Source organism: Vidua chalybeata, chromosome 6 (assembly GCF_026979565.1).
Source record: "Vidua chalybeata isolate OUT-0048 chromosome 6, bVidCha1 merged haplotype, whole genome shotgun sequence".
NCBI lineage: Eukaryota > Metazoa > Chordata > Aves > Passeriformes > Viduidae > Vidua > Vidua chalybeata.
Window position 1 is genome coordinate 38,047,881 of NC_071535.1, and position 26,720 is coordinate 38,074,600.

The 26,720-nt window shown below is 45.9% G+C and overlaps 1 protein-coding gene across 1 annotated transcript; it reads right to left on the bottom strand.

The window, feature by feature from the left end:
* Positions 1 to 956: 956 nt before the first annotated feature.
* SPINT1 (serine peptidase inhibitor, Kunitz type 1) lies at positions 957 to 22,847 on the bottom strand. The gene is made up of 12 exons (XM_053946329.1): positions 22,830 to 22,847; positions 19,328 to 19,466; positions 18,675 to 19,147; positions 11,109 to 11,260; positions 9,602 to 9,740; positions 8,340 to 8,510; positions 7,649 to 7,675; positions 6,580 to 6,705; positions 5,618 to 5,668; positions 4,653 to 4,823; positions 3,937 to 3,993; positions 957 to 2,877 (listed from the first exon to the last, which is right to left on the bottom strand). Exons 3-12 carry the CDS (start codon positions 19,102 to 19,104, stop codon positions 2,681 to 2,683), a joined length of 1,521 nt encoding a protein of 506 aa, XP_053802304.1. The 5' UTR covers positions 19,105 to 19,147; positions 19,328 to 19,466; positions 22,830 to 22,847; the 3' UTR covers positions 957 to 2,680.
* Between the last annotated feature and the right edge of the window lie 3,873 nt (positions 22,848 to 26,720).

The following is a 26,720-nucleotide window of genomic DNA, read 5'->3' on the forward strand; positions in this document are numbered from 1 at the left end:
TGCGGGCCCAGAAGGCGCAGGGGAAAGGGCTCAGGCCGGACCTGCAGCCTCCAAAAGGGCTGTGTCCAACACCAGGGGACACAAAGGTGTGGTGTAAGTGAAAGAGACTGCAAAGCACGTACCCACCTCTCTCTGGAGACTGTCACAGGAAGCAGTTGTGGTTTCAGGTGGCGCTCCCAGGCCAGGGGTTACCGCCGGGGGGTGAGCGGTGACCCCATCAGCCAAGCTGAGCCGGGCTCAGCAGAGCTGCTCCCGGAGCAGAGCTTCAGGGGACAGGAGGGATAATGTCTGCACCTACACCTGTAAGTAGCTGGAGATGGCACCATGGAAGGGCTGGTGTAGAGTGTGTGGTCATGACAGAGCAAAGCCCACAGCCCAGAACCAGGAGAAAGTGTTCCTGCTGCAAGCAGCACTCGGAGGCCCAGCCAGGGTGGCCAGATCAGTGGTGCAGGGCAGGTCCACCTGGTTGCCATACAAACCCACTGCCAATTAGTCAGTTACATTTAGCTGACTTTACATCGCAGTTCTTGAGCGATCACCAGCCTGAAGACACAGAGCAACTCCTGTTTGAAGAATAGTGTCTGCTTTTGGTTTCAGACCCAAAGCCCAAACCAGTCTGACCAGCTGGAACCCAGTTTCAGGTTACACCCTGCCTTGCTCTCTGGGTGACTTAGTGGGTAATAATCTTTCTCCCAGAACATCTCAAGCAGTAGTTTCCTCTTCAGGTATCCACATATGTTGCACCCCTGCTTCCAGCCCTCCCCACGCCATGGCCGCTGCTGCAGCAGCTCTCTCGAGATACCACAGCTGAGGCAGATGAAAGGGTGTGAGATAGCAGGCATGGGAACGGTACCTGCCCCCTCTGCTGGTCATTGCTCCTCAGACACCACTCCCAAGCCAGATAAGACAAACATCTCTTTATTATCAGAGTGAGAACACACACAAAAAAAAAAAAAAAAAAAAAAAAAAAAAAAAAAAAAATCAAGACATTAGGTTTCTTGCATAGGTCATGATAGGCTGTGGGAAAAACAAAGAGATGGAAGAAATTATATGAGACAGGTCACAAAAAGGAGTAATCTGACCCAGGAACGCTGAGGCAGATGCCTGTAATGGGGAGAGGCATACAGTCAGCATGTCAACAGACTCTGGGTAGCATTTTCTTTCCTTTCAGCCCAGGCATCAGCCCAGGGAGGCAGCTCTCCTGCCACTGCACTTGGGAGGACCTGAGCAATGTCCTGAGCTGGGAATGGCTTCACCAGAGCACTCCAGAACCACTGTGCCCTTGGCCCTGAAAGAGTCACAAGCATTTGAACTGAAGTCTGTACATAGATTTATGCTTCTTACACACACACACACACACACACACACACACAGACACACATGCACCAGTTTCCTCTCTCTTCACAGCAGTTTTTCAAGAGCAGCAGGTACTGGAAGTTTAGGGATTGTTGCCAGCCCCACAACTGACAGCACATCAGGTCCTTCACAAATAGCTTCTTCTGCCTCAACAGAAATCCTCAGCTCACTGAGGTACAAGCCCAGACCAACAGATGCAGGACAGAGCTCAGAAGCATCTCATTGCAAAGGGGCTACAGAGGAACATATAGGACCAGGACTGGGAACAGGACATTGGCAAAGTGGGGATTTCACATGCTGCCTTGGGGCCAGAGATGAACTTTGGACCTCTCAGAGCTGGGCTGGGCTCATCTCGCATCAGGAGGGACGAGCCAGCAGGAGCAAGGAAGCCTGCAGATATTAGCTGGTGGCATCCAGCCCACTCCTGTGCTCTGGGAGATGCCAGGTACTCAGGTCAGGCAGTGTGCTCAGAGGAACATGCAGTGAAATCAGAGCTGCAGCTTTCCTGCACAATCAGCAGGAAAAGTAAGGACGTTTACTTCATGTGAGAATAAATAGATATTTTCTCAATGTGTTTGGGTTCAGACTGAATACTGGGAAAGCAACCAGGGCAACTCACAGAGAGAAAAATGGTGAACACGTACTGTACACAGGAGATTGAAACACAGCAGCCAGCCAGCAAAAAGTCTAGATGTGCTTTTCTGTTAAAAAACAAAGCCTAGTGACTTAGGCAGGTGTTTCTGTTTCTGTCCATGCTGAAAACAGGAACTGCCGGACAGTGTCAGAGAGCCCTTGGATCAGGTCTGAATGATTATGGGAATCCCACAGACCTCGAGGGATGCACCACGACCAGGCAGACTGCTGAAAGGCAGGGCACCTTGCAGAAGGGGAGGAAAATACAAGGTTAAGTGGCAAGAAAGTGACACTGAAAACAAATTGCTGGCTCCGGTGAGCTTGCACCGTTCACCAGCATGAATGCTACACAGATCCAGTTCCAGGTTCCTTCAGGAAGTTGAGCAAAGTTGTGCCCCAGATTTGAGCAGGAAGAAAGACGTAATTCAAAGTTTCACTGGATTGTTTGAGGTTAGGAATGGATGGATGTCAGAGAGCAACAGAATGCTCCCAGTCCCTCGCTTTCCAGAGCAGCCATTTAGCCTAGACAATCACAAATACTAGTACTCCCAAATCACAGTTAAATCTTGGCCTGATGCTCCAAATGTCTTCACAGAGAATGAGTCCTTCAGGCACAGACCTGTGTCTAAAAACAGAACTCCAGAAATTTTGGGGAGTGCCCCAGTGCTGAACTGGAGAGCGAGGCTGTAGGTCAGACTGGTTTGGTGGCACTGCTGTAGAACAGATGCTCAGTGTCCTCTGTGGTAGAGAGGGTTGAGTTGGTAGCAGTGGGAGGCTGACGGCGGTGGCTGCTCTTCTTCCTTTTCTTCAGGAAGAAGTAGCCAATGAACACCAGGACCACCATGATGCAGATCCCGAGGAGCACAGCAATCACTACCTCAAAGGCACCTGCAGGAATAAATGAACATATTAGAAGGCATGCTCCACAAACTCTGATGCAGCAGGAGTGGCCAGGACGAAGCAAGCACAAAAGCCACTGCAGAAATTGTGCTGGCAAAGAGAAGAGGCAACAGCTGACATGTCAGCACGGTGGTCACTGCACAACCAGCGAAGAAGAAAGATGGCAACTGCATGGCACAGCCAGCCTGTCTCTCCCTAATGGTATTTCCCATCATTTCCCAGATGCACCACGCCCTCTAAAGGCTGTTCCGTGACTTTGGCAGGCTTGGCCGTTTGACAACCCCAGGAATATCAACTCCTTCTGCAACAGCAGCCGTGTGTCATACCTCAACAGGGAGGCCACCAAAGGGTAGTCACAGAAGACACCTCCTGGCTGGGACAACACTGAGGGAGTGAGCTATGGAGGATAGGCTGAGTTTGTGGGAAAGTACTCTTGGCAGTGGTGTGAGCACTTCTTCTCCAACCAACCAAACCCCTGCATCATCAGTGGAGGCAGTCAAACATGATGCTTTTGAGAGACAGTGTGAATTTAAAGATTAAACCAATCTCTAGGATTTAAGAACAATAACCTTAATGTCAAAAAAAACATTTTAAAAATAATTTGTATTTCAATAGCGCTGGGCTTTTTTAGTGCTGTAGAGAGGCTGTATAGGGTCATCATATTTCCCCACAGTCTAGCATATCACATATCCACTTGAGCTTGCTTTCTTGTAGAAGTTAGTAGTCCTCATGTGAAATTGGCTCTCAGGAAGAGTTTTACTTTCCATTTTTTTATGTTGAACTGTGGAACATTCATGCAAATTGATGGAAAGAAAAACAGGAGTCTCTGTAAGAGCTACTGAGTCATAGACACAGGAAAAAATGGACCACAGTTGCACAGCACACAGAAGTACCTCTTGCCACTGCCAGCATCCCACAAATCCCACACTGCTCCCCCAGCTTCACAAGGGGTGTGGGAGAGAAGGCTACTCTTTGCAAAGAAAGACAAAGTATTTTCAGGACAAGGAAAAGCAACAAGAAAGATTGGTTGGGAAAATTGTTACTCACTTAACATAGCAGTTTGGGACTCAAATGATTCCCATCTTCGACCAATGACATCTGCTTCTGAATTGGAAACACAGAGGGGAGGAAAAAGGTTTTACAAAGAAGGCTGGGAACAAGGGATAAGACAGGTTTCTGAGGAGCATATTTCCAGTGCTCTGAAGTGACTGAACACACACAGCATCCCTCCTGGACAGCCGTGGTACTGAGCTCTCAGGGTAGGCTGTGAGGCCCAGTGTAGCTGAGGGAGGTAGTTTGCCTCTTAACAGATACAGTTTGGCAGTATTCTTCCTGTTGGCCTCCAAAGCAATATGTACCAAGTGTACAGTGTAACCTTTTCCCTATTTTGTTTAAAGCTTCAGTCTAGTATGTGTCATTGGGATTTTCTCAACTTCTCCCCTCTCACTTGGGGAGACATGGAGCCAAGATACGAGGTTAGATTCTCTTCAAAGCAGACATATCTCTGGTTAATTTTGTTATCCTTCTTTGTCTCTTCTTCAACATCAGCACCCAAAATGCTTTCCAGCTCTGTGAATTAACAGGCTGCATTGCAGAAAGATGCTGTAGATCACCCATACTGTGGGGCATGGCCAGAGTTGGACAGCAGAGCAGCTTTGACTGAAAGCTCCCAAGGCACTGCCTCTTTGGGACCACAGAATTTAATCTGAAGTGGTTTTCCCACTTTGATCAGTAAAACTCCAGCCCTCACTATGTATGCTTACTTGTGATGCCTGAACACGATTTCATGCACTCTTCCTCTTGTTCAAAGTTGTTGCTGTTGCCACCACAGCCCCCGTAGGTGAAGGGGTCACATTTCTCCAGGAATGGGTTATAGTACCAGCGGGAGATGCTCTCGGTGCACTGTCCAGTATCAGGCAAGTCCACACAGTGGCCTGGCAAAGCAAGGCAGAGGTGCTTTAGCCCAAGCAGTGTCTTCCCAGAGCAGCAAAATTTTCTGCTCACAACAAAAGAGCACAAGCACCATGGAAGAGGAAACCATAGTTAGAACAGTGGCTCTCCGGTCCCCGCTGCTCAGTTGCCAGCTGGTCAAATTTGCAGTGCAAAGGTGAGCTGGCACCTGCCATAAATCCAACTAGCAAGCAGAAAAAGGAACTTCAGAGTGTGGAGTCATGGTAAACCCTGGATTCACTCCCCTGTGGAAATGACCTGTCCTCCCTGGCAGGCAGAAAGGAGCATGAAGAGCCTGGACACACAGAAACCACGGATCAACTCGGGTCTCCTCTACAATGAGCTGCATTTAAGTGACTTGGAATATATTCTTTTAGCCCTGTGATAGGTCTACTGTCTACCGTTTAACAAACAAGGCAAAGATATGGGATCAAGCACAGATATTGCTGTGTCCCCCACACTGCTTTGGTTTGCACTATTTAAAAAAAAAAACACTATGCTGCAGGGTTGTGTACAGGCCAGGTACTGTGCCCAGCAAGCAATATGCATGAGACCTACCTGGATGGAAAAAGTTTAGGCAGGAGAGTGAATACCTGCTGTCAAGAGCTGTCCTCAAGGTCAGAGAACAGGCCGTTGCTCATTTTCAGTAGAGGGCCTAACCAGATGCTACACCTGGTTTTGCATTTATAGAGGGAAGCAGTTTTACCATGGAACAACAAACTGAAGAAAAAACCAAAAGCTGGCAGAGGTCAGCCTAGGTGCCCTGGATGGTACATACCTTGCTTATGTGTGACATTGATTTTCTGCAGTCTATTGAACTCACGAGCATCTGCAAGGGAAACATTTAATGTTAAAACTTCTCTCACCAGTTGAAAAGAAATGCCTCTGTCCATGCAGACATGGGCAGACAAGGCTTTCCTGCACCTTCCTTTGCTATCACAAGCCAGAGGAAGGGAGATATAATTTGATGTTCTTACATATCTCAAAGCTATGAGAGGAACTTGGGAAAAATAAAATGTAGCAACAAGAAACTTTTCTCAATTTCCAATCCACAGATACAGAGACAAAACTAAGGAAAATAAAGGCTGCTTTCTTATTTTTGTTTTCCATCAAGAAGTATTGGAAAAGTCACTCCAGGTTTTAAGAAATATAAAAAGCACTAGTGCAGAATATAAGAGAGGGCAAGAGAGATGAATCATAGGCTTGCAAATCTAAAAAGGGAACAAAACACGCACATACTGAAAAGAGATTATGAGAATTCAGAAGAGGTGAGGAAGGATGGAAGAAGGGAGGAGTAGGGTGGATTTGGGCATCTCACCACTGTGCATTTACATTAGCATAAGAAGATATTATGGGGACTGTGCCACTGGACAGACTTGGAGAAATAGTGATTTCCTTCCCCATTTCCCCACTTTTAGAGAGCAGGTAAGTCATTCAGTGAGAAAAATATTGAAAGGGGACAGAAAGACAGGCCTGAAGTCTTACAGATAGGTGCAGAGAAGAGACTCAAAGCGTATTAAGAGGCAGGAAACGTCACAGAAGGAAGGCCATCTCTTGCAGTCAGAAGAGATACAGGAAATGGCAGAACCTGCAAACATAATACTGTGGAAAGAGATAATGCAGGGTCAGGAGATAAGAACAGAAGACACCAAACAGTATTGACTCAGCACCTGTAACTTACATTGGACCCATTCCTGGGCAGATGCTAAGGTTGTTTGAGCCAGAATTTAAAGTACTTACATTGCTCACAGTACATTTCATCTGATTCATCAGCACAGTCAGGAGTTTCATCGCACTCCAGATAGGCATCGATGCAGCAACCATCCTTGCATCTGAAGAAGGGGGCCTGACAGTTTCCGTTGCATACTACATCAGAAACAGTTCAGATAGCTCATTAAAATTCATTGTTTCTCCCTGCCAGATGCTTTACAAAGGACTTAAAAGCTGCTGATAGGGCTGGCAAACAAGAAACAAGGCAGACTGGAAAAGGTCTCTCCTCAATGCCACCTTAGACTCAAAAAAAAAAAAAAATCTGTTTATAAAGTAAACATTACTCCGGAAACAGCCATGTTTCCTCTCAGAAAGAAGTACATAGCAGGTGGAAGCAAAAATGAGCTACTCAGGAAGAATGTGGAGACATTGCTCAAGCATGGAGGATTAAATTAGGAAAGCCAAACTGGAACCTGCACACTGGGCTGCAAAAGCTTCAAATCTCTTTGCTCTAGAGGTTGTCCCAAGTGCTGAGTACTGTGCCCAGTTCTCAGCTCCCCAGTGACAAAAAAACATTGGCATACTAGAGTAAATCTCAGCAAGAGCCTAGAGCACAAGACCTAGCATGAGGAGAAGACAGAGATTATAGAAGAGACATTAATTTTGGAGCACAGTAATAGGATTACTTAGGATTAATTAATTTTGGAGCAGCAACAGAGAGGAGTTGCAACAAGAGAAAGGAATTCAATATAAGAGGAAAAAATGATAATAAGGGTCATCAAACACTGGCACAGTTTGACCAGACTAAATGTAAAATCTCCTTTTTCAGAGATACCCAAAACTGAACTGGATAAAGAGCTGAGCTACCAAGGGTGACTCAAAGCTGGGCCTGCTTTCAGGAGTGGGTTGGATCAGATGACCTCTAGAGGTAATCCCCAACCTAAATTATCCTATGACATGAAAGTGAAAGGCTTACTAAAGAAATTAGTCTCCAGTGCCTCACTTTCCACACTGAGTCCTAATCAAAAGCCACAGGAATGGACATGAGATACTCAGCCCAAGCTTGCAGTAGGATTACATTGTCCTATGGGAGACTCACCTGGCTGTTGTCGCCCACCAACAGAACCTGAAGAGACAAGGGGAAAAATAACATAAAATAAACTTACCATAGCATTTTGTCATCTTAAGATCAGCTTTATATTGCTTTCATGTATCACATGAGAAGAGCATATTTTCTGGAAGGAGGCCCTGGTTTACAGAGGTGAAATATGGACGCCCACTACTCAGAGATCCAGATGAGTTGTACTTACATGAGGCAAGCCTGAAGGAGTACAGGGGAACTACCTACCACAATTGTCTTTCTTTTCCAAGGCTTTAACCTCCTTCTTAAGCTGTGCACTACAATGGGCCTGGCAGAGGCTCAGCCCATTTATCTGAGCAGCACTAAATTGTTCTCAGTGGCTTGAGGGTGGCAAGGAGGGAGATTAATTTCATTTTGGGAGTGAATAACTTCTGGCCCCCAGCTGCATGATACTGCTCTCTGAATTTAGGCTTCAGATGCAACACAAAGATTTGATGAGGGCTTCTGCAGCCAGAGCACATTGTCCAGTGCTTTAGGAGCTGGGTCGGATATGTTGGCAGCTTAAGATAATGACTGCCCATCCATAATTAGCCCAGTCTCCTCAGCTTACTGGGCTCTAACTAGGTGTTAGCCAAGAGGCTGCAGTACTTGTCCATAGGGTCATCCCCATCCTATGAGAAAGAGGGGGCTGGATTTTTGAAGGACTCACCTCTGACATTCTTGCAGGCAAGTTCACACTCCTCTTCCCGTAAGTAGTTATTCTTGTTGGGCTTGCAGCCACCAAAAATGAACTCCTCACACTGCTGAAGGCTCGGGTTGTAAAACCAGCGTGGAAAAGATCCCCGACACCAACCCACCTTCTTTGGAGTCAAGCAATGCTCTATCAAGAAAGTTAACACAAAAGGGTCTGGGTTAGATAAGTCATTTGGAAAACTTTCTGTTTTGTATATGTGAAGGCAAACAAAATCTTCCAAAGGACATGTCTGAAAGGTTTATAAAATCTTGACCAACATAGAGAAGGAGAGTAGGGAATAATGGAATTTTTTTTTTATATGAAGGGGAGGGTCACAAAACCGAATTAGAAGGTGCCACATCCATAAAACAAAGGGAGCTGCATCCCCACACAGCTCATAGTTAAGCTGTGAAACTCCCTGCTTCAGGAGGTTGCTGCTTTTCAAAGATTACGAGGTCAAAAAGGGATTCGTATATTATTAAACACAAAGACACCATCTTCTGCTTAAAAACATCTCCTAGCTGCAAAATCCTTGGGGATTATTCAAGCATAGTAGAAATTTACTGATAGCGTGTCATGTTCTTGCACTTTTTCCAAAGTACCAACCTCTGCGCACTGTTGAATGCAGTGTATTGGACTTTGGTCGGACCTTTAGCATCACTTGACATGGCTGCTCTTATATTTTTATGGTACCTGAGGTAGGAGACATCCCCTGCTTAGCTAGTAGTCAACCATTTGTCCAAGAACTCCTTACCCTAATACACTTGTAATGCTAAACATTTTCATTGTTAAATAAAGCTATTAAAGAAAAAAAATTAATCCAGGGATACATTGAATGCCTTGCAGATGACTCCACCTACCCTGCAACCTAAGGGTCTTCACAGCAAAACCACAGAGTCAACAAGACCTTTCACATTCTCCTGTTTGGCAACCTCAGTTGCACCCCAAGCTTCAACCACTCTGGTGTCACCCAGCAGAGACCAATAACAGGCAGAGCAGATGGAGTTATTGCAGGTACCATCTCCTGCAACGGTACATGAAAACTCCAAAATAGATCACTATGAATGCAGAGACCTTGCACTACTGGTGCAGGCTATTACTGGGAAAAAGCTGACATGCAAGTTCAGGCTCTTGGTTGTGCTCTTCTCCCATCCACCCTTCTGAGAAGAGCACCAATAATGCCAGAGCAGCACCCAGGCTCGAGGACTCCAGGTAGATGTGTGTGGGCTCAGGCTCACCTTCTGTCTGCTCAGAGCTCAACACCACAATGGTGATGTTAGTGAAGTCTTGCTGTTGTGCAGTGTCCGTGACAGTGAGCTGGAAGACATAAGTCCCCACCTGGAGGTTGGAGATTTCTACCTGATCTTCTTCGTGCTTCTGAGAATGCAAAAGAAAGACTTATGTAGGAGAAAAGTACTTCTAAGGAAGAAGTGACTAAAGCTATGCAAGGCTCATGTTCCTGCATTAGGGAGAAAGGAACTTGAATGGAAACCTTCGAGCAGATGTCTGGCCTGAAAAATGTCTCAGTACCAGACAATCTCCCCAAACCCATGGACTGGAACCCAACTGGAATAGAGAGAGAACAAGTACCACAAGCATAATAAGATATTTCATGTTTTGGGGCATTGTGAAAGCACAAGGGAAAATAAAACTCTTTGGAGAGGACAGAAATACCTGTAGTTTTTACTTAACTTTTTAAAATTTAAAACTAATTATGAATCATTTATTTAGTACATAGGGAATAAGGTAGTGGTATTTAATTATTTTGTCAGAAGAGAAAGCTACAATATTATTGACACAAACTTTTCTTCTATATTTGCAATAGAATTGGACCTTCATTTCCATACTGTATCTGGTTTTGATTAGGTTTCAAAAGAACACAGCCTTGCCATATATAATTTTTATGTAATTAATACAACATAATATCAGGGGACATCCTCCCCCCGAGAAGTTGGGGTAGGGCAAAGGGAAAAGGAAAGGAGTACTTGCTGAATTACACAGACCCCTTGGCACTCCAGAGTTTGTCACTGTTGTTGCTCAAAATCAGTTGTGGGCCTGATGTACTCATTTGCTAATTCTTCCAAAAGGTGCCGCAAGAACTCCATGGCTTTCCAAAGCATTTTGCAGAAGTTTAAAATAAATAATTTTTAAATTATTTTTTAATTATTGTGGGCCTTCTAAAGCCACAATTTACTTTTAACATGTAGCAAATAGACAGTGTTCACACCTCAGAGATCTTGGATCTCTGCTCCAGCTCAGATAAAATAGGAGGAAGAACTTAACAATTTAAAGAGAGGCAAAGTCCAGGAAAAGCCCCAGGAGCACAGAAGCAGAGCCTGAGACCAGATTGTTCAGAGACAGAAGAGGAAATGCACTGAAGTGGAGAGACTAAAACTAAGAGAAGGCCCTTCACTGAACTGTAGGATCTTGGGACCAGAGGCAGCTCTTGCATGGAAGCTCTGCCCTCACAGCTGCTCCCACCCAGGCAGGTCAGGTGTTGCTCAGGAAAGCTTGTGACAGCATCCTGTGCCGGGAGCCTGAGACCTAATGTGGCCAAAAATGACACTTCTAAATAATGTGTGAGAGAGGGAGGGCAACCACAAGGAGTGCTCCACAGTTTTTGGGAACAGGCTCCTGTGTGGACTGACTTGAATAAGGTGACTTTAAGTCAGGGCTCTGACTGACCAACTGAGTGCAGACCACAGGTGCCACTGAGCAAGCTGCTTATTCCCTGCAGCTCCCTACCTTCATCTCCGCAGAGGGGTCACCAAGGATCTGTTTCCATTCATAGCTGACTATCCCATGATCATCCGTGCTCTCTGTGCCTCTCAGCATCACTGGCTCCCCTGGCTGTACCCTCATGTCCTTGACAGCACGGGCTATTGGAGGGTGGTCATCTGCAGAAGGAATGTAGAACAAGGCTTGGGTAAGAGACTTGGGGTAAGAAGGGTCCAGTCCTTGTCTCCATTACAGGAAGACAAGGGAAGGGGATTCTTCCAGGCTAAATCAATCCAGACTTCAACTGCTGAAAGGAAAACACTTTTATACAGCTGTGCTCCTTGCAGCCTGAGCAAGCAACAGGCAATCAGTACCATTAATACTGCCCTCACTAATTTAATAAGTCCACAATCCACTATGGCAGTCTCTTTGAGCCATTTGGCTCCCTGGGCACTTCGGTCCACAGGAACCACCATAAGAGGGTGGCCTTGTGGCTACAGCCATTGTGCTTCTGAGAGTGGGACCACATCCTTGGAGAAGAGCACAGAGCAATGTCCACCCTTCACTTAGTGAGACAGCCTGATGTGGGTGTTGAAGAATGTGGAACTGACTCTCATTGTTCCTCCCACTATCTCTAAGCACTACATTAGTGTATTTAGCCAGAGCTACACAATGTGGGACTTGGATGAGAAATATTTCTCTTCCAGATCATCTTTCACCCCACTCTTGGACAGACATGCCTTTAAAACAGCACAAAAAAAACCATTCATGAGATTGTTATTTTTGCTCCATAGATTATCTTACCAGCAACTTCCACAATCTATTAAATGTTTTTTTCAGACTGTAAGTAGAAGAGATGTAAACTGATCCCCGCCTGTGCCAGCAAGAACAGCCTATACAATGACACCGCTGAGCCTGACTCATAACTCCTTCTGGCCTGAACATCTCTGATCGCAGGCTTTGTGCATAGCTCAGCCTGTAAAGCTCCACCTGGTAGGAGCTGTACCAAGTCCAAGACTCAGTGTTCCAGCTCAGCCTGAGTCTTTTGTAAAGGTACCAACCATCATTTATAAGCTCAATAGAAATTGCCATTACACTGTTATATTGACTGTGACTGAAGGAGAGGATTAGTGTCCAAACCCCTGAGAAAATTACTCCATTGGCTGATTATTTTCACTGTTGCAGACTTGCTCCTAATTTCCTGTTTGAATCCTATGTATCTGGATTCAGATTCCAGCTATTGACTCTTGCTGCAGTCTACTGAAGAGACATTTAATAAAAGGCATATGTACAAACAAACCTGACATTAAAACAGGCCACATTTCTTTTGTCACCTTGTACACACCACTGCAAGCTCTGGAAAGGGGACACATTCCTGCCATTCCTGCTAGGCAAACAGCAGGAGCCTGGCAGGGAGAAAGGCAGCCTACTCCCTGCCACCGTCCTGCCAGGGTGAGCCCAGTAGGTGGGTGCAATTGCACAAGGAAAAGACCAGTTTTTCAACAACACAGAGGCTGATCCTTAACTCGTGACTCCAAATCATGATTTTCCTTGACACAGGTAAGCATGTACACTTTAAACAAAAAATTGCAGGCCAAACACCCAGCTGCTTTGGGTTGTGGGTTGCATGATTGAGTAAAAAATAAGTTCTATTCAATAGATCAGCAACTTCTCCAGTTCCTATCTCTGATTAGCCAAATTTACTGACTCTCTTCACATCCAGAAGAGTCAAGAGTATTTCTTTATTTGTGGTGACTGCCAAGGTGTAATGCTCACTAGAATTTAAGGACTTGTTTTTCAAGTCTATCCCTTTTCTCCTTAGGATGCCTGAAAGTTCAGTGACTTTGGAGTATTTCTGCAACACTGACTGTAGGAAGCCACACTGACTGTAGGTGGCTGTTTTCCACCTGAGCTTTAGAACCAAGTACTGACCAACCCAGAGTGAGTATCAGCAAACTGCTTGTACAACAGAGACTCCACTCTGTTTTGCTCTGAAAGTCTGTAGGAGAAATGAAAGTTACCTTTGCTATAATGGTCTTTCAACCATGGAAAGTTTCTGCTGTAAATCTCTGTAATTAACAGGGAGGTTAAAGCTTTATGATGCTGTCTGTGGCATGCTTTTTACTGTGAAACATACTCCTGGAGTCACATGGTAAACGACAATTTCCTCTCCCATTTATATAACACATCAGTAGGGGATGTCTCTTCATGATTCCAGAGGAAAGTATGATAGAGGGAATCCAAATTGCTTTAAAAAGTTTTATTACTCACACTGTATTCATGCCTGAGACCCTGATTTTCACTTTTTAAAAATTTTCTTCTTGTTTAAAAGCTCAGGCAGTCAGTGGCTTGTCTGGCTTCACCTCTAATGAGTTAACTTGAACTAAAATTGATGGGGAAACAGGAATTTAAAAGATAATAAATTTCTACAAGGGCTTCAAAAGTAAGCATCCATGTGGGGTAGAGACCCCACCAGGGACCTTGCTATGCAGGCACCATTGAAATCCCATGGCAGAATGTACCTGCAAAGCTCACCGTTTGGAGGTTTTTCTCTTCTGGAATTCAGATATTAGCTTTTGCCCTTGAGATCTATAGAAAACCAGATTTCCTCCATTCCAGAGCTCATGCAGATACACCCTGAGTAGCTGAGACTACAAAACAATGCTTAAAAATACTTCAGAAAGATTTGAGGCTGACACTAGAAAGAGCTGGAAAGCTTTCTGGTGGTGACTGAGGGGCCCTTACAGCCCTCTGCTGACTGCCTTTGTAGGAGCAACTTGCAAATGAGACAAGTGTGGTTTGCACTGGGGACCAGGCAAGGGAAAGACCTCGCTGGGGACAAAAGACACTGCTCAAAGCCACTGACCAGGCTAGGAGCAGAGACAGGAGCAAAAATGAGGCCACTCAAATTCCAGTATCCATGAGACACAGGACCTTAGAGATTACAAGAGTCAGAAGCCAGCAGAACCTGTCTGCTGCAAAAGCAGGTGGGCAGCAGTGTGGCTCTTCCCACAAATGCTTAAGTTCTCCTGCATTGCTTCCAGGGAAGTCATTCAAAAGTGAACAGCTTTCTCACCCATCCACACTAGAAAACTCTCCATTTCCATGGGCAGAGGTAATGAAGAGGTAACACTGCTGCCACAGTATTAATTTGCCTGAGGTGGAAAGAGAGGAAAGGGAATAAGGCAACACAATGCAGTGCCTGGAGAAAGAGAAATACAGGCTCTTTCTTTAGGGCTTCATGCTTGCTGGGCAGCAAATACAGTCATGATAAAGCCATACAGTTTTCTAACAACTCATGCACAGCCAAGCATTAGTTTCTAGAGGTTTTTGTGGTGGTTTGTAAGTGGTGCACAGAGCAGATCAACTTAACCTCTCTAAAAAAATACAGTATGACTGAATGGATTATATTTTCAGAATAACATAAGATGCTGCTGTCACTAGGTTCCCTCCATCCTTCCTCAGATTATGGGAAATCAGTCCTATTTGGCAGGCAGAGGGAAAGACTCTCCCACAGGTATTTATGCCATTTTAGTGAAGACTGGTTTGTACTTCCAGTCTCTTTGAGGAGACTGGAGCTCTGGAGACAGGACATGATGTAGCCATTTCAGTAAATGCTGCATGACAAACACTAATTTCACAGCAAGCAGAGTGGGAGCCCCACATCACCCACTCTGAGCAGGGAGCTGGACCAGATGGTCTTCCAGGACCCCTCCAGTACATATTAGCCTCTGAATCTGTGCTGTAGGTACTGACTGTGCAACTTCCCATCTCCTGGCCTGAGCCTAAGGATGAGCAGCTGACTCAGGGCTCAACAGCATCAGCCAAAGGGGGACCTGTCCCAGCCCCAGCTGTGATACCAGTGCTGCTCATTTTAGTTGTCCATAGAATGGAAACCAGCATGGGACCAAACATTTGAGGAGGGATGAGCTTTACTCTTGGGGAGCTCTCTTTTTGGAATGCATTACCGAAGTTTTAGCCTGCAAATCTCCCTCCATGGTGAGGCAGGAGCAGACATATCTGATTAGAACCCTGTGGTTCCCAAAAATTTCCTGTCTCCCACTCACAAGCCCTGGATTCAACAGGAGTAGGAGAGTGTCACTGAGCATTTCAAAACAACCACAAAAGGTTCAGTTCAAGAAATGGACAAAGGTTCAGGGAGGCTATTTTCCAGTTTCACACCCAAAACTGGTTTGCCTAGACCAGAATAAGCTGGGCTAGTTACTTAAACACTGGGCTCCATTATAACCAATAAAGTGCATGGTGAGCCTGCCCCTCCCAGATGAGCCAGGCAGAAAACTCGCACCAAAGTTCAGGCTCAGGAATCATTTAAGAAGATCATGCCTTTTGACAACAACATCAGAGACTTCAGGCTGTACGTTAGCTGAAACAGGCAAGAGACAGTGCCAAGCTGTCGTCACCAGCTTACAAAGAATTCAGAAGCTCTTGTTCTGCAAAATACTGAAAATGTATTCAGAAGATGTGCAGAACCCAGGTTTCAGCTGTATTCATTGTTGCCTGTAGCCACAGGTTTTTCTGAAGTTATAACAATGTAAGAGTGGCCACAGTGGGTTAGAGCAGGTACCCCTGTCTGTGGTTCACTTGCCATCCATCGCTGTGGATGCTTGAACAAGAGCAAGAGCACTGCAAGAATATGCTCTCCCAGCTTTCAGCTACTTCCATCAGGCTTCAGGAACACTCCAAGATTAATTTTTCCCCTTCAGCAGCCCCCAGCTGTGTGCTTTCTAGTCTCCTAGGTAACTAGAGTTACCTAGTATCCTCCTAAACATATATCAACCTCTTAATTTAACAGGTCTGCTCCCTGTAGTAGCAGTTGTACTGTGAGTCTCATAACTTGTGACTTTTCTGTTTAATGTCACCCACTGGATTAATTAACTGGGTATTTCATTATTCACTAGAAAAACATGCATTTAATTCTTATCATTGCAGAGGGTGTTGGAAGAGAGATACAGGTAAAGGCTCCTAGGACACCTGACAGCAGCACATACAGGAAAGGAATGCATGATAAAGCAGCAGATAAGCTTCCTGCAGACCCTTAGGGCCAGAATCAGGGGGCTGCCAGTAACCTGGGATCCAGAGTAGTCACAAAACTTGACATTTTAGTAGTGATACAGTGCAGCAGCAGGAAAACTACACAATTTTGTCTCCAGTCCAAAACCTGGGCCAAGATTTTGGGAGGAAGACCTGACATGCCAAAACTGGCTTCCTTTAATGCTTGTTTCACCTGGCCTCTTCACGCATCCCTAAAAGGTCAAGAAGCAAAAATGCTGTAGAGCTTCCTTATGCTGCCAGGTGGACACATTCAGTGCCCAGAGGCTCCTTCACCTGACCTCCTGCACCTGCTCCATTGTGCCCTTCCCCTTTTCCCCCTCAGTGACAGCCAGGCATCCACCTTCCTGTCCAGACAGGTCTTGCATGGACCCAATTCCAGCATCATGGCTGGAAGGGCCTGGGGTTTTGGTTTGGATTTCTTTGGTTTATATCTGACTCAAAATTGACATCTGCACTTTTAAGTGTCTCATCAACTGCTGTAGGGAGGAGGACTCAGTTACTTCTCCAGTAAGATAACTCCCTTGGTCTCTTTCCCCTGCTAGCCCTCCAGTGTCATTCAAGGTTACTCAGAAAGCTTTTGGTATCAAAGACAATGCCTAAAAATTTCAGAGAGGAGGAGAACACATTTCCAATAAAAGCACAGCACAAACATCGCAGCCTGACCCAAATAACAGCAGCGAGCTGCCCAGCGTCTGTCACTACAGCTGGAGACCTGCCTGGCACCCAGCACCCTCTGAAAGTCAAAGACAGCAGTAGAAGAGACTGAGCCCCTCCTACATCCACAGCAGTCTGAGGCACAAGCCCCATGAGAGTAAGGAGAGGCACCCGAACTGCATTTCTGGAGTGCTTTTCACTTCTCACTGATAAGCCCTCCTGGGTCTTCCTGCCCCACCGCAGCCATGCCAGGATCGGTGAAAGGAGCATATGGTCACATAGAGAGGTCGGTGACCCTGGGACACTTTCTAAAGATCTGCACACGTGGAATGCCAGACCCTGGGACCACTCAAGGGATGAGGGGCCTGCAGTCTTCTTGTATGAGGCACTGCTCCACAGAGGTAAAGAGTGAATTGCTCAACAGTACATTATATTTTAATCTAATCTTGTGAAATCAGGATGTACTAGAGATGATGCATTCCCTTTTCCTCCTACAGCAAAACACATAGGAGTTTAGACAGCTGCCAGCATGCCACCTCCAGTCTTGATGATGTGGCCTTCAGTTCCTCCCTAACTGCAGCTCCTGTGAAAAGGATTTTGAGCCTGGAAATGAGGTGCAGGAGAACTACTGAAACAGTCAGACACCTTTACCAAAAGGCCCTAAAATCCAGTAGGAAGCCACGAGTAGGGACAGAGGACCAGGAGGACCACTTCTGCCACACTGCTGTTCAAACCAGCAATACCCAAGGGATGCTTCAGAGAAGTGCAAACCCCTCACACTGCTACTCAGGATAGAGAAGTGGTCATTGTGGAGTCTGGGGCCATTTCCTCCAGCACCCACAAGGCCTCAGGCTGCTACATCCCAGCAGAAGAGCAAAGATCTATTCAGCTCACATCATCAAGCCCTTGCACCCACCTGGATGCTCTCCTTGCCATCTTCACAGATCCTTTCCTTCCCACAGGTGGGCAGGAGAGGGTGAGGAGGGTTACCCATAGATATATCCTCTAACAACCCTGCCCAGGGACCAACAAATGATAAACTGGTTATGGTTGCCAAAGACCCAGCCAGGCTAGAAGCATGCCAGCCTTCTTAGGCTTCAACAAAACACAGAAGGAGGCAGCAAAAGGAGAAGCTGCTGTCCCCTATTTTTAGTGTTTCTGAGCACACTGCAGTTCTTTGGAGATGGCAGGTGGCTAGCTTCAGATTAGTTCATTTTCCACCTGGCTCTTTGTGTCCAGGTGCAATCTTTTAGAGCAGGGAAACAGGGATTGCTGAAGAGAAACCCACCTCCAAAGGGGAAATTTTATGACCAGCCTCCCCCAGCTGCTCCTATCCCAGCAGCAGTGACCAGCCCCAACAAGCAGAGAAATACTGACGCACCTCACCATCCAGGCTGCTGTTAAATAAAGGTAAGTGGATTGCATCCTGCCTCCAGCCCCTGAGCAATTAAGAGATTAATGCAGCCCTTTAAAACCTGGTTATGTGTAGATTTTTAGAGGATTTCACTTTCCAACCTCAAAGGCCATAGGAAGGGAGAAGAAAAATAACACCATTTTCTCTACATTGTTAAGTAGCAAAAACTCTGACTTTGGTAATCATACACTCCACCTGCTTCAAAGAGGTTAAAGAGAGATTCTCTATTCATTCACTAACAAGTAAACTGAGGCACAGATCTTAAAAATGAGTATTGGGGTTTGGGAAAACCTTTGTGGCAGAAGAAAACACAGAAACACCATCTTTAGCATCACTCTACCCCGAGTGCTTGACAGCACTGCTGCTCCTATGATGGCCGGAGGAGCTGGCACCAAGGAACCATTAATGCTCTTCCAGACCCGGTTTGCAGGGATCCATTACGGGCACCTTACCACTAGGTCTGTGATTCTGCATTGCCAGGTAGGAATCATACACGTCCTTCTTCAAGAAGTTGAGAAAGCCGATCTTCCTGGCAAACCTGCAAACGAAAGCCTTCTCATAGAGGCAGTTGAGGAGAAAGCAGCCCTGGATGCGGTCCTCCTCCGAGCCCGGGCCCTGCTCCACGAGAGCCAGGTTACAAGCGGGGTCCTTACAGCAGGCTCTCATGCAGTCCCTGCTCCGATGCACCATGGGGGACGACAAGAAGGTGGCTCCATTCTGGACGGAGGCGTCTGTGTCCAGCACCCAATCCGGCAGCCCTGCCGTGAAGTCCTCCAGGCACATTTCACCGAAGGGTTTTTCCTTCTGCCCTTCGCTCAAGTTCAACACCAGCAACAAGCAGACCCAGGGTACAAACCATGGACCCGGGCTCCTTCTGGCCATCTTGGCGCCCCGATTCTCACTGTCTTAGGACTTCAATCCTTTCCTAAAGGAAGGGAGAAGACACATGAAGCTAAGAGGGACAGTGTTCAAGTGTGTGCCAAGCCGGGGCAAGAGGCAGCCGGAGCATGGCCGAGGCTGCGCTCTGGATTCCGGCTCGCCCCGAGGTAGCCGAGGCGTCCCCCGACCCTGCACCTCACCCCCAGGCATGTGCTCTCAGCCCCACCTGGGCGCTCTCCGCTGAAGCTGCTGCTGGGAGCGGGGTGTCCCCGCCGCCCCGCCGTGCCTTCACCTCTCAGGTGCGCCTTCAGCTGCGTCCAGCGGAGACAAAGGCTCGGCGAGCACAGGAAGTGAAAACCAACTCACTGCGAGAGTGGAAAAAAAAAAAAAAATCAAGTCACTCCCTTGCATGCTGAATTGCGTAAGAGGAAGGGGAGGAGAGGCAAGCTGATACGATCTTCTACTCCCCTTGGAACAGAGCCGAGATGGATTCTCTCGCTCCCGCAGGTGCGGGGGCAGCCACTCCAGACGAGCATTCCACCTGCTGGGTGCTAGCTGCATCCCCGTGTTAAGGATGCTCCAAAGGACCTGAAAGCCGAGAAGCAGGTGATCTGTGTCCTGTGGCAGTCGCCCTTGTGCTCCGGTGTGGTCACTGGCACAATTAGCCTGTGTCTCGCTAACCCAAATGAGTCAGCCTTGCAGCCCTGTCTGCAGTGCCCACCGCCGTTGCTGCTGCCAGAGGTTTTGTGCTCAGTGCAGGCATCCCGAAATCATGAATTCCCTGCTCTTGGGACACAGTAGTTTTTGGTTTTTTTCACCAAAAGCTCTTGGGGTCGTACCTGGAGGCTGCCTGAGCAGCAGGACCTCTGCTACCCCAGCAGTGAAAATTTGAAGTAATCATCCCCCATTCCTGAGCAGCACTTCATTGTTCTCCTCAATCTCATATAGGTTAGCTGTGGTCCATTTGTAGTGCCCTTGCCTTGCAGGACGGTGCTGTTTGGGGCCATGGGAATGCAAAGGCTGCCTGCCCATATATTTTTTCCCTTCATGCTTTTACTTGCAGATCCATGATCAAATTCCTCTGTTCAATACATAAACCTGTGTCATCCACCCCCTCTGTAAACAGTCCTAAAACCCCTGGGCAAACTGCTCTCATCCCTCTGTCATTGTCCTTAGGAAAGCTGGGAGTGTTGGTAATTTGCTTGGACATTATTTACAATGAAATATTTCATCACTTAAAATAACAACAGCAAATCTGTGATGGCATTTCATGGTATGTCTTCAGGAGGAGGTGGTGAGCAGCAGCCATGCATCAAACAACAGTTGGCTTTGTGGTTTGGAAGACCACTCTGGTGTCCAGCATTTCAATTCTTGCTGTTTCTTTCTGTAACTCTGATCTAGCCTTGTGTATCCCCACAGGATTTCTCGAGAGTCCTTAGAGACACGGTTTCTGCCTCCTGGCTGTCACAGGCATGACAGGAGGATAATATTGTGGGAATATAATTTTTCCATACCTCTCGTGACTTTATATGGCCTGATGTTGACATTTGTATAGTACCGACATCCGTTAGGAAAAGGGAATTGCTTTGATCTGGCAGTGGTAATGTATAAAATAAGCCTTGAAAATTGATAAGAGAAAACATGAATATCTGCAGAGCAAAGAGATGTTTGTTTTCCTCATTGGCTTTATGAGTCTTTGTCTGAAGAAGTGTGGGTGTCTCCCACTCCATTTACAAACCAGATATTTTGAACCTGTCTGCAGACCATGCAAGCAGTAAAGGGGGAGCTGACCTTGCTTGTTTTGTTGTATTTAAACGTCTAAATACATGCAGGAGAAATAAAAATGGCAACAAGATTGTCTCCTTCTTCTGTTCTGAACTGCCTGAGATGCTCTGCTTGGAATTCTCTCTTGTTTTTAGCCTGGAATAGATTTTTCCTGGATAAATAGTCAAAGCCTTCAGGGTGGAGCCAGATAAGGCTCAGTGCAGTTCTCTGACACAGAAGCAGGGAGCTCAGGGAGCAGTTGGCCCCATGGCAAACCAGTGACTGTGTTTGGATATCCCCACTGGCAGAATTGTGCCCAGACACTGTAGTTTGGTATGTTTGTCTCACTGGCAATAATTTAATCTACCTCAGCAGTAGTGTTGTGTTACAAAATCAGTCACAGATTTCCTGCAAACCTGAAGGACATGATGCCTCTTCTGCTTGTGCCAAACAATATAGGAGTAATGTCATTCTTACAAACACAGAGCTGGGAGGATTCATTGATTGGCATCTCTAGTGTCTCCTCCCACTTCAAAAAAAAAATATTTATGAAAGGATGAGCCCCTTCATAAGACGATGAAGCCTAGCCTTTAGAATAGATGTTTTTATTGGCTTTTACTCTTAGCAGAAGGCTGTGCTAATTTCTGCTTCAAGGTTTTCTGCTGTTCACCCTGTCTTTATAGTCACTTCATACTTAGTTTTATTCAGTAACAGTAGCACAGTTTCTAAATATGCCCAGTTTATTCTGGAGGAATTCAGTAATTAAAATTTTAATTGAGACTGGGCCCAAGATCAAGGACTTCTATTAGAAGCCCCTCTCTATGGCAGCAGCCCTTCTTCCAACTCGGTAACTCAATTTTTGCTATCCTAACCTCAAAATCCCATTACTGATCACTTCTTCTGCAAAATTAATAAATTCCCACAGCTTCAGCTGAGACATGTATTATTCATGTTAGCATGAAGGGAAAGTAGGGTGTGTGATTTTATAACCTGGGAGTGTTTTTAAGGGGTCCTGAAACAGTGAGTCATTGTTAACTTTTGTCTGTCTTTGAAGTGTCTGCTCTCAGTCTGGGAATAACTATTCCAAGGATGACTCAGGGGGGTAAACCACACGGTAGTTTAATATTTGACTAAGATTAAAAGAGGTCTTAGACACGCATGCCTTGTAACAAATGCAGTGCAGGAGCCTCCATCACCTGCCTTCTTTCTGTGTGGTTGCTCTTGAGACCACAGGACCTTTGGCAGCTGGATGCTCACCTTCCAGGAGGAAGTGACTGCAACACGCAGAAAAATAAGGAAGACTTGATTCAGGTTCCCCTTTGCCCCGCTGTGCAGCCCAGCTCCATGGCATCATCATCCACAATGACTTCCTCACAGCAGCTTGTCCCACCGGCTGCTGCAGATGAATCCGTTCTGCTGTGTTTTACCTGGGAACTGCTCCATGTGTAATTAACACTTGGGAGACAGGTTTGCTTGCTTTTGTTGTATTTGCCTCAGGTTAAACCTCCTGGTGTGCTTTAGGGGTGAGACCCGGATGCAAGGGATGGCACAAAGTTGTGGCAAAGGAAGGAGACAGGAAGGGATCTCATCAGGTTATGACTAATCACTGGTCCTGCAGAACAAAGCAGGAGAAAGGATGACAGCCTGCTGAGTCCTCCTGAGAGCCATTCCCATTACATCGAGGTAGCTTTGGGGAAAGGAGTTACAATGAGGGTATATTGTTTCTTTGGGGATATTCTTGTCTACGGTTTTATGGCACTGATTTTTACTTTAATGTTACTGGTCAAGGTAAACCCTTAAAGGTAGGAGCAATGGGAAAGGAAGAAGTGGAAACAGTGTCTAGACTAGTTACACCAAGAAAGTATTTGCATTTTTGTCCTGTCTGTGCTAGGTTTCTACAGGGAGATAAGTATGGAAATGTGAAGCAAAGAACCTTCAATTTGCAGGAACTAGAAGAAACTTACATTTCTCACTGAAGTTCTCACAGACAACTTGGTCTGTTCTTCATTGCACCTGTGGGTGGAACAGGATCGGTCATAGGGTTCTCTATAGACTCTCTTCCATTACTTCCTACAGCAACCACATCCCCAAAAATCTTTCAACACCTTCAGACCAGCTGCCAGTGCCTCCTGGGAAAGTCTGCTCTCTCCTCTGCTTGTAGATGGCAATTTCCCTGCAGGTGTGAGCAGTATAGTCCCTGCAAATGGAACGGTACCCTTTCAAGGGGACTAGGTCATAATAAACTTATTAGTACAAGGGCTGTACAGCCTCTGCAAGCCTAAAGTGTTGAAAGCAATTGGAAAACAAGGAAGATCCCCTTCAACTATTCAGACAGTGCTTTTATTGTCTCCAACTCCACCATTCAAAGACTTGCTGAAACTTCTGTGTTACATGAAAACATTGATCATGCTATCAGTGTCTCAGACCACTTCCTCTAGGGAAACAGTAGTGTAATGAGGGAGAGCAACAAGCAAAAGAGATAGAAACAAACAACATGGGCAGGTTTTCAAAGATCTCCAAACAATTATTTTGGCATCTAATTCATGTTGTCAGCTTCACCTAAGTATTCAAGGGGAAGGGGAGTCTTCTTCCTCAGTGGAGATGTTTAACCAACCTGCTACCTCCAGCCAGTCTGTGGATGGACACAGACAAGGAAAATTGGTGTGCCAAAGGAGTAGGTACAACTATTTCTAATTTACCCTTCTGAATTGCTGATGAGAGATTAGCCTTTATGCTTCACTTGACTGCCAGTAACTGAGGCCAGAGGAATGGCAGGTGGGCAGGCCAGCTCACCTGACCTCTTTATTACTGAGACCCCTCTATTGTCTGAGACAGTGCCAAATAGTGCAATTTGGGTCAATCAGTCAAACTGGGAAATGTTTTCCTCTGGCATTTGTCATTATTCTTTCCCAGTGCCCTTTCAGTGCCTTATGAAAGGTGAGCCTGTCAGGAGAAAGGAATAAGGCTGATTACTGACACCTGGCTGAAGAATGTAGCGGCTTCTGAGCCTGTGCTGATGGGAAGGTGGTAGTACTTCTCAGGTGAAGCTGGGGACCATATGAGCTGGATATCCCATTCTGCTTCCCTATGTCTCCAGAAGTTGAGGGTGAGAGAGGATGCATTCTCCCTCTACTTGCTAGAACTCTGGGGCAATGATGTAGGCTTTTTGGTTTCCACGCTCCCATGGAGACACTGAAAAATAAAGAAAGTGAGTGATGGACATCAGGGTGCTGGGTGTACTGGGGTTGCTTGCTTAAGGCTATGGATTTTTTAAATCTCCAGTCCTGGTTGCACTGTCTTATTGCACAACATCTTTTCTGTGCCTATTCCTGTTCCCAGGAAGGAACAGAACCTCTTTACCTTGTGGTGTCACTGTAGTATTGATACAGTCACCTCTGCTGGCTTCTCTGGTTTAATTTGTGTTAACCATCACACTTGCAACCACAGGGAAAGTGATTATTTTCTAAAGCAGGTGGAGAGTGGCTTCTGCTATCTTGAAGGGAAATGTTCATCACTAGGCTGGGACTCAAGGGAAAGGGGCCAACCTGGTTCTGTGGAAAGATGAGCTGGGGCCCTGCTGAATTATTAAGCACACACCAGAGTCATCAGCTCAGGAAGAAAGAGAAGCACCAGCTTAGGTCACAGGTGTGGGATGGAGATTACTAGCTTCAAGAACAGAGGAGTGTAACTGGATCTGACTCATGCCCTTGGCCCTCTGCAGCCTGGATCAATGTCACAGCTGTTTGGTACTATGATAACTATGCTCAGCTTGGTTTGGTGGCCCTCTCTGGCACCATAGAGAGTCATAAAAGTCCAACTCCACAGTACTGAATCCTCTCCCCTCCTTTCAGAGGCACCTCTTTTTTAGGGTAGGCCTGGAGGATCAGCAACCCCAGGTCACACACACACACACAAAGTGAGGCATAGTGATTCTTTCAGTCTAACAATTCAAATATGTTGGCCACGTTTAAACTCCCTTTATTCACCAACATAAAGGATATGCAGATTTGCAGAGGAGATGATCACAAGCAGCTGCAGCAGGAGGTCCTTTGGAGTTTACTTGTGCACAGCTCTTGTGAAAAAACAGGTTGTCTGATTAGATGACTTACTTGCCCAAATATGTGCACTCACTCCAGAAATTTTGCTCCAGGTTGTATGCCTGAGGCTATAGGGAGAGATAACTAGGCTGAAAATAAGATTCCATCTCCCAGCCATGCCTGAGATCTCTGAGATTCTGTCCAATCAAAATGGTGAATGTCTTTTTGTCCCTTTGGCCATGTGAATCTGCTGTGATGCAAGCAAAGGACAGGATGGGGTGCGGCACTGTGAAGGAAGTCTTGAAGCTGCTTTTTTTTGGTGGCAGCTGGCATTTACTAGCACTGGCAGGTGGCTGGTGCACCCATAGGAGATGCTGCCTCATTGAAGGGGACGATATCCCCTGCCTTGAATGAGACACCCAGTCCTGTTCCTACAGGAACTTCTGCCACACCCTCAAGGACAGATCTTGCACTGGTTTTGCTTCTTCTTGCTTTAATCATAGATTAAAACATTTTATTACTGGAGGAGGCCTACTTTATCAGTAAACATTTGTTTCTATATTGCCACCTTCTTATTACAACAAATTCATGACTAAGCTGAAATAAACCAAAGCAGTATGATGAACATCCTGTAATCTGGCTCATTTTGGCTCGCAGCTTTCCTGAGAGGGCCTCTGACATACTCTGAACGTCTTGTTCAGCTGTAGGGTGGAACTGATCGAGCAGCAGGAGGGCTTGTGCCCCTTGTTTGTTACTTTGTTGATGGAGTACAGACTGTGGGGTGAGTCTGTTACTCAGAAAACAGGCCTGTGGACCTTTCAGATGTGGTATCTCAGCTCAAGTAATGTTACAACTTAACAGCGGTTCAAGCTATCTGAAGAGCCACTAGAGCATGTTATGTTACCTTTTTTGCTCATTTTCACAGCTCTCCTGTGACTTCTGGATCCTCTGCTTCATAAATTCAACCATACTGGCAGAATATTAACAGGGCAAACCCCACCTTTCATGTAGAGATTAACTAAACTGCTCAAGAGCACTAGAGTTAGTGCAGGGGATGGAAGAAAGGGGCTTCCCTGCCAGCCTTTCAGCCGCTGCAGATGTTTGGAGTGACTCTGATAGGAAGCAGCTTCTCCTTTAAGTCTGGTCCTCTTTATCTGCTCTTAATGCCAGCCTCTCTGGAGATTCTTGGGACCAAAGAAGTACAGTTTCCTCCCTCTTTTCCCCCTTCAAATATGTCCGTGCTTGAAGACCAAAATAGAGCACTTCTATTTGGAGACAGGAATTTATCACCTGAATGTGTGTCCTTTGGTCCAGACTTACCTTGTGAATATCTGCCCATTTTAGGCCATATTAACCTTTGAAAAGTCAATAGTTGTAAAGGCATTGTAAGTTGTTCAGTGGGTTTTACAAGGTTTCCACTAGTTAAGAATCTCTGAAGAATCTGCACTCACTAAGTATGCTACAAGCCTCTCAACACAGATATTTCTGTGTAACTTTGATCTAAATAAGGAACCTTTAGGAGTGGATTTAGAGCAGGGATACAGCCAAGCAGTGAGGAAAAATGGCTAAAGCTGCTAAAATCAAATAGCTAATAGCTGTCTTCTCAGCAGAAGTTTTAGGCTGTCAGAAAAACAGAGGAGATAATATCAGTTTCAGGTATACTTTAACACTTTATTCTTCATGAATGTGAAAGCAATTTGCAGAATTTCCCATCTGAAAAGGATTTTTTTAAAATTTATTTTTATTTTAATTTTTTGCTCACATTAAGGAGGAAAAGGGCTAAAATGGCCCTGCTCTTTTTTCTACTACCCTGTGTAC